Genomic DNA, 8485 nt, shown 5'->3' with positions numbered 1-8485 from the left:
TCACTCATCGCAATACTTCCAGACCCTTTGCTTGTTGTAATTCTGGGTCAGTGAGCACCATTTTCTCCCAAATGCATCCGCGTCGTCGGTGCATTCCCAGTAGATGGTGCGTCTGAACCAGAAGGGAAACACACATTTTGCCAAGTCTGCAGAGAAGAAGCCATGGGAATAAGAAATCTTCCTTTTCGGTGCCTCCTCTTCATCCTAACACCCACGCACACGCACACGCGCACGCGCACGAAAGCACGCGCACGTTTCCACTCTTGCTCTCTCTCACCCAACACATCCGGCAGCAATACCGGTGGCGGGTTGAGGTTCTGCTGCCGACAGATACATCTGAATGCGCTTGAAGCACTCATCTATCTTTGGTGCCATGGGGTTTTTGTACCATCAGAGACCTGCACACAACTGATTTTCACAATGTAATGGACTGTGCATTCCATTTTTTTTGTTTTGTTTTGTTAATATCCTCACCCAAGGATATTTTCCCAATGGTTTTTAGAAGGAGTGGAAGGGAAGGGGAAAGGGGAGAGAGAGAGAGAGAGAGAGAGAGAGAGAGAGAGAGAGAGAGAGAGAGAGAGACATTGATGTGAGAGAGACACATCAACTGGTTGCCTCCCGCAGGTGTCCCAATCAGGGCTGGGCATTGAACCCACAACCCAAGTACGTGCCCTTAACTGGAGTCGAACCCGCAACCCTTCAGTCCACAGGTCGACGCTCCCACCACTGAGCCAAGTGGCTACTAGGACTGTGCATTCCATGTTTAGAACCCTATGAAGGCCTCAGGGAACCTCAGCGCTGGGCCCAAGATGCCCCCCCCCCCCGAGGTCTTCGCCTTCACCCGAGTACTCACCTTCGTCGGAGCAGTACTTCCAGTAGCCTTCAAAGTTCTGCGTCAAGGAGCACCACTTGTGCTTGGCCTTGAACTTGACGCAGTCGTAGAACACCCCGTTCTTGTAGTGGAATGGGAAGAAACACCTGCCATCTGGAGGAAGCAAACGTGCTGCCTCCATCTCTGGGCGGCGGGTTGGATGCTGCCACGCTCCCCGCCTCCGAAGGGTGGTTCCACTCCCAACGGAGCCCTGCCTTCATTCTGCTGAAGCTTGTCCACTCGCAGTCGGGGGGCTGCTGGGCCTCTCTCCCCATAAAGGGTTTGCCTTATACACTCACTCCTGTCCCACTTTTCCCGTCGCATAAACAGCCTTGGCATTTTGCTTAGCACTCGGCCCCAGTTCCAGAAACTGACCCTAAGCTTAGAAACATACATGTGGCCATTTATCTGTTAAACAATTTCACTTCTGTCTCCTTTCTTCACCCTCTTCCATCTTCACACACACCCATGTACACACACACGTGCACACAGACACACAAAATGTAGATGGGCTGGCTTGTATCTTTCCACACTTTTTCCATGCCCATATGGATGTCTTAATCTACCCATCTATCTCTCTATATATAAAAGCCTAAGCAACCCTTAAGACTGAATGACCAGGATGACCGGGACGACCGGTCGACCAGTCGCTATGACACACACTGACCACCAGGGGACAGACGCTCAATGCAGGAGCTGCCCCCTGGGGGTCAGTGTACTCCCACAGGGGGAGCGCCGCTCAGCCAGAAGCCGGGCTCACAGCTGGTGAGAGCAGCTGCAGCAGCAGGAGCCTCTCCCACCTCCGCAGTGGTGCTACTGAGCAGCAGCGGCAGGCACAGCGGGCAGGGATGAGTGTGAGCAGCGCAGCGCCCGGTCCCTGCTCGGGCTCCTCCCTGGCCACCTGCCGCTTGGCACACTGCTACATCCCCCATGGGGTCCTGGATTGCAAGAGGGCACAGGCCAGGCTGAGGGGTCCCCCTCCCCCCCTCCATGCACAAATCTGTGCACCGGGCCTCTAGTTGCTCTGTATAGATAGATGTATATCTCCATCTATACAACATATATTGGCCATATAGCATATATAGCTATACATAATATATACACTGAGTGGCCAGATTATTATGATCTCTGAACACATAATAATCTGGCCACTCGGTGTATATCCTATATAATAAAAGGCTAATATGCAAATTGTCCCCTAGACCAGGAGTTCGATCAGCAGGCAGGCTGGCCAACTGCCCATGTCCCCTCCCCCTGGCCAGGCTGGCTGGACCCTCACCCATGCACGAATTCATGCACCAGGCCTCTAATATATATATATACACACACACACACACACACACACACACACACACACTCTGAGTGGCCAGATTATTATACACACACACACACACACATACACACACACACACACACACACACACACACACACACACACACACTGAGTGGCCAGATTAGATTATTATGCAATGAGAGATCATAATAATCTGGCCACTCAGTGTATATGTATACACACACAGAGATTTTTGTTTTCTCCTTAAATGAATCATACTTTATTTACACAACTTCCGTTTCTAACTTAACATATCGTAGAAACCGTTTTAAACATATCTTTTAATTTTTGTAGCTGAAACTCCCTTCTAATGCTGGGTCATAAACTTGCTCTGGCCAGTGTGGCTCAGTTGGTTGGGCATTATCTCGTACATCAAAGGTCACTGGTTCGATTCCCAGTCAGGGCATATACCCAGGTTTCCAGTTCAATCCCTGGTCAGGGTGCATATGGGAAGCAACTGATGGATGTTTCCCTCTCACATCCATGTTTCTCTCTCTCTCTCTCTCCCTCTCCCTTGCTCTCTCTCTCTCTCTCTCTCAAAAATCAATACAAAACATACAATGCTGGGACATATTCTGTGATCTGGATTTTGCCACAATTCATTCAACACTTCTCATATTTAGAGTTTTCCTTGTAAATAAAGCTGCAGCGAACATCTGACCTCTGTAAATCCCTCTGTGCTGAAATATTTGGTTCTACAGAATAGAATCCCAAAAGCAAGGTTTAGGTTACAGCGTATATGAATTTTTAACACTGGTGGGTGTTGGTTTCTTTAAGGACAATAGCAATTTATCTTTTCCATTAGTGTGCTCTTTTACATGAATTTTCACCAGCATGAAACATTTATACACTTCAAATTTTTTAATTGATTTTAGAGAAAGAAAGAGAAACATCCATTGGTTGCCTCCCATATGCACCTAGGCCAGAGATCAAACCCGCAACCTTTTGATGTATGTGTCAATGCTCCAACCAACTGAGCCACCCAGCTATTTGTATCACTGTATTACCATGCTATTTATTTTCCTACTAGAGGCCCGGTGCACACATTCATCCACAGGTGGGGTCCCTCAGGGTGGCCTGTGGAGATCAGGCCCCAGCTCACACCCCCAGCCTTGTAGCCCCGCAGCCCCACCTGGCACTGCCCCCTCACCTGCTCCACCATCCCACCATGGTCCCACTCTTGTCAGGGCCCATCGGGGCCAGCAGTGCCTCCACTGCTGCCAGCTGCCAGCACTGCATGGCCGATGCCTGCCATGTTCTGCGCTGCCCCCTGGTGGTCAGCACACCTCATAGTGAGCAGTCGAACTCCCAGAGGAACAACTGCCCAAGGGGACAATTTGCATATTAGGCTTTTATTATATAGGACTAGAGGCCCGGTGCATGAAAATTCATGCACTGGAAGGGGGGGGCCCTCAGCCCGGCCTGCCCCCTCTCACAGTCCAGGAGCCCTCAGGGGCAGGAGGTGACCTGGTAATCAGGGGAAAGCAACACCCCCATCACACCTCTGCTGCTGCCACTGTCAGCAGCGCAAGCCTCGGCCGATCCTGGTTATCTGAGCCTCGGGTGGCTCTGGGCGGCTGGGCAGCAGCCATCCAAGGCTTGCCTGTGCCTCGGGCCGGCCCTGGGCACCTGGGGGGCTGAGGGGACTGAAGGACTCCAGGGTCAGGTGCGTGGAGTGGCCGGGCCTGCCTGCCACCCCGGAGGGGCTGAGGGAACTGGGCGTCGCCATCTTGCAGCTGTGGGCGTCACCATCTTTGAGGGCAGGGCAGTCAATTAACATATTCCCTCCTTATTGGCTGTGGGTGCTGCCATCTTTGCGACGGCGTGAGGGTCAATTAGCATATTCCCTCTTTATTAGACAGGATATTTTATGGCTTGTTTAAATATCTGATAACACAGGTGCTTCTCCACCAGCACTACTTTTGTTCATGATTTTTAAATCTGTTTACAGGTACTTATATTACATTTTGTGAAAGGAGAAAACAGAATTTGTTGTTGTTGTTAATCCTCACCTGAGGATATTTTTTGATTTTATATGTATATATATATTTTTAGAGAGAGTGAAAAGGAGGGAGAGAAGGGGAGAGATAGAGAAACATCTGGAACCAGTGATCCTTCAGTGGGCAGGCCAACACTCTAACCACTGGCCCACACCAGCCAAGGCCTTAGTAAACATTTTATGGTCAACTTACCTTTAATTTCTGGAAAGTAAGGCATCATTTCTGAAAAATAAAATTTGAAGCTGATGTTTATCTCACTATTATGTCTTCCAGCCAAAAACATGGCGTGAGAGTCTGTCTTTTAGGATTGCTTTATATTCTTCAGTATGATTTACTTCCCCTAAGTCCTGCACATTTCTTGCCGATTTAACTCCACAGCAGTTTTTGTCATTGATGCAAAATGGAATGATTCCTTTTCCATCAAAGTGTAGTAAGTTCTTACCAGCAAAGAGAAAAACTATTGACTGTGTATGTTTGTCTTATATCCAGCCACATAGCCAAATTCTTCTGTTAAAACTCATCATCTTTTCCAGTGTCCCCAGGAATTTTTAAGTTTACAATCATAAAATAACGTTGCCCATAATTTTCTGTAGGCTTACAGGTTATTTCCTTTTTGCAATATCACCTACATTAGAACACCCCATTACCCCCAATAATGTTAACTAGCACTGGTCAAAGTAGACACCACTGACCTCTGTACGTCCCTGGTTTTTGTTGGAATGACATTCAGGTTAAGAATGTTCATTTTAGCATATTTAATAATAGCACAAAAAATAGAAATCAGTCCAAAAATATTCATCACTAAGGGAATTTTAAAGTAAAATATAGCTTTATAACGTCATATGGGCAAAGAGGAGATATAAAATAGGCATGGAAAATTTTGGACTTCGTCTGTAGGTGACAAAAGGCATCTCCTACTTCGTTATGTTCTATAAGACTATTTCTGCAAAATGAAAACCACATTATAAGGTTGTATATAATGAAATATTTGATCTCTTGAAAATATTAACAGTAAAATTGATTGCTCTCTTCTTTTTCCTTAATGATTTTTAACATAGCATGTACCTTTTTTAATATTCAAGGACATAAAGTAGCAGTTCTTCATGAAACATATGATTTCTTACCAGGAAAAGAAATATAGTACTCAACAACTTCACATTTTATTGCGAGATATCAAAAGAAACTGTAATAAAAGAGTTTTGAGCCACTTACCTGGAGATGGCGAATAATCTGAAAGACACAATTTAAACAAATATTTATTTCACTAGATTTAGCCTTTGAAATAAAATAAATTTTACCAAATTATATCCTAGTAATAATAATATTTTAAAGGTGATGCGCATAGGGGAGGTAACCAACTGCTGTTTCTCTCTCTCCCCCTCTCCCTTTTTCTCCCATTAAAATCAATGAAAACATATCCTCAGGTGACGATTATAAAAAGGAAGGACAAGAAAGGAAATACGCTTTCTCAGAATCTTGAGCGCAAATCGCAGTTGTCACTAGCTGGCTGAGTGGCTTCGGGAATATGACTCAGCCCCTCTGTGCCCTGGATTCTCTCCTATAAAACAAGGACCACGATGTTACCTGCCTGGGGAGTTATGTTGAGGAACAGATGTTTCATGCATATAAACTCCGCAGAATAGCGTCTGTAACAAAGGAAGCACTTAACAACTGAGAACTGTTATTGTTGTTGCTGCTGAAACCGGTTTGGCTCAGTGGATAGAGCGTCCGCCTGCAGACTGAAGGGTCTCGGGTTCGATTCCGGTCAAGGGCATGTACCTTGGTTGCAGGCACATCCCCAGTGGGAGGTGTGCAGGAGGCAGCTGATCAATGTTTCTCTCTCATCGATGTTTCTAACTCTCTATCCCTCTCCCTTCCTCTCTGCTAAAAACCAATAAAATATTAAAATATATATTTTTAAAAAATGTTTGTCTAAGTCAAAAACTGTTCTTCTGCAATAAGCATAAAATAAAACTTCCCACTGAGGAGCAAGCAGTGATCACGGCTCACTGAGGGGCATCTTTTCTTTTTCCTGGGTTCTCTTTTGGGACCTTTATCAAACACCGTGTTTGATTTCTTTTTCTGCAACGATGGCCTGAAAATATTTAAAGTCACGCATGCGCCCTCACCAGTTTGGCTCCGTGGACAGAGCGTCAGCCTGCGGACTGAAGGGGTCCTGGGTTTGATTTAAGTCAAGGGCACATGCCCCGGTTGCGGGCTCGATCCCCAGTAGGGGGCGTGCAGGAGGCAACCGATCAGTGATTCTCTCTCATCATTGATGTTTTATCTTTCTCTTCCTCTCTCTTCCTCTCTGAAATCAATAAAAATTTATTTAAAAAAATTATGAAGTCGTGCATGCGAGATCTTGGTCCCTTGCCACCCCATAAAAGAACGGCTTTGGTGGCTCTGGGTGATCCTCGCCACATTCGCGGGAAATGCATCCGCCACGAAATCTCTCCCTCTACTGGCACCTTGTCATGTTGAAGGTGACATGGTTGGGTAAAGGAACAAGACAGGCGTCCCACAACTTCCTTCCCTTTCAAAACCTCTGCAGGAGGCATTTAGCACAGACTGGGATGGAGGGAGACACCCTACCAGCAAGGAGCGTGGCTTCTGTCAGTTGAATTTTCCAGCTGACATTCCCAGTCTTTCGTGTGTATTCGTTGAGCCCCTTTTTATGTTTTGTTTTGTTTTAAAGTGGGCCATGTCTGTTAACTGGACAAGGTAGAGAGCGTCTCTCCCCTTCTGGGAGCACAAGACTCCGTGGCCCAGGCAGCTGTGCCCAGCCCCACACACCGTCCCAAACTCCTCACCTTGGGCGCTGACGGCGCTGAGGAGCCCGCAGGCCCACGCCAGCAGGAGCCCCGCACGCAGTCCCATGCTCCTCCTCTGGCCGGGGCTGGGCCCAGCTCACCCTCACGGTTTATAGCCACAGCCAGGCCTTCTCCTTGTCCCTCCTCCACCTTCCTCCCACACCCGCTTTCTCCTCCTCCCCTCTCCCTGGCTCCATTGTCCCAGCTCCTCCTTCTCCCCTCCCCTTCCTACTTCTCATCTCCTTCCTTCTCCCTCTCCTCCTCCATCTCCATCTCCTCCTCTCTCTCTCTCTCCCGCCCTTCTGTCTCTGCTCTCTCCCCTTCTCCCTCCCCTCCTCCATCTCTTCTCCCTGCCCCTCCTCCTCCTCTTTCTTCTTTTTCACCTTTCCTCCCTCCCTCTCTGCCCCAAAGCCAGACACCTACTCTGCATAAGAAGAAATACAGAGAAAAAAAATACTTAAGATAATTGGCACTAAATATAGACAAGAGTGTCACCAAAATAAATTCAATAAAAAGAAAATAAATAAATACAGACGAGGATTTGAAGAGTCCGGATGAGGAATTTCAGGTTGTTGCCAAGACAACGATCTTCAAGGATCACAGCAGCCATAGGCATGTCTGCGTCCTAGACCCAATCAGTGCCTGGAAGCTGGGGCGGAAGTCCCTGGAGAGGCTGGGGAGGCTCGGGGAGGCTCAGGGAGGCTCCGGGAGGCCGTGGGAGAACGGAGCCTCAGTGCGAGAACCCTGTGCCCCGGCCACGCTTGGCGATTCGCTGAAAAGGCCGCAGGGCCTTGCAGTTCTCAGGAGTAAGTAAAGCAAGATGTACAGTCACCAACATTTCCCAACTCTGAAAAGCAAGACTAATTGCAAATTCTGAAACACACTGTCTTGTATTATTTTTTAATATATTTTATTAATTTTTTTTACAGAGAGGGATAGTTAGAAACATCGATGAGAGAGAAACATCGATCAGCTGCCTCCTGCACACCTCCTACTGGGGATGTGCCCGCAACCAAGGTACATGCCCTTGACTGGAATCGAACCTGGGACCTTTCAGTCCACAGGCCGACGCTCTATCCACTGAGCCAAATCGGTTAAGGCTGTCTTGTATTATTTTTTTTAATATGCTTTTATTGATTTTAGAGAGGGAGCAGGAGAGAGAAACAGCAGTTGGTTGCCTCCCATACATAGCCCAATTGGGGGTGGAACCCACAACTAGGGCACGTGTCCCAGCAGAGAGTCGAACCGGCGGCGACCTTCTGGTGGACGGGATGATGCTCAGCCAACTGAGCCACATTGGCCAAGGCTACTGACATAATTTCTACCTCTAAAGTATATAAGATTCCCTTGCTGGTGGATCTAGAATGCAGACTCAGATTTAAAGGTGAATGTTAACATAATGAAATGAATTTAAAACATGACTTGTTAGCACTGCTGAGGTTTTGCATATTAAAAATGAAAACAGCCT

The 8485-nt window shown here is 47.3% G+C and overlaps 1 protein-coding gene across 1 annotated transcript; it reads right to left on the bottom strand.

Moving 5' to 3' along the window:
• LOC308235369 (binder of sperm protein homolog 1-like) lies at window positions 1–1013 on the bottom strand (the record flags this gene model as incomplete). The annotated part of the gene is made up of 2 exons (XM_080644134.1): window positions 1–146; window positions 854–1013. 2 exons carry the CDS (start codon window positions 1011–1013, stop codon window positions 1–3), a joined length of 306 nt encoding a protein of 101 aa, XP_080500260.1.
• Window positions 1014–8485: the final 7472 nt, after the last annotated feature.

Source organism: Plecotus auritus (genome assembly GCF_963455305.1).
Source record: "Plecotus auritus genome assembly, chromosome: 10".
NCBI lineage: Eukaryota > Metazoa > Chordata > Mammalia > Chiroptera > Vespertilionidae > Plecotus > Plecotus auritus.
Note: the sequence above shows the minus strand (reverse complement) of the source record. Positions and strands in the feature narration are given on the sequence as shown.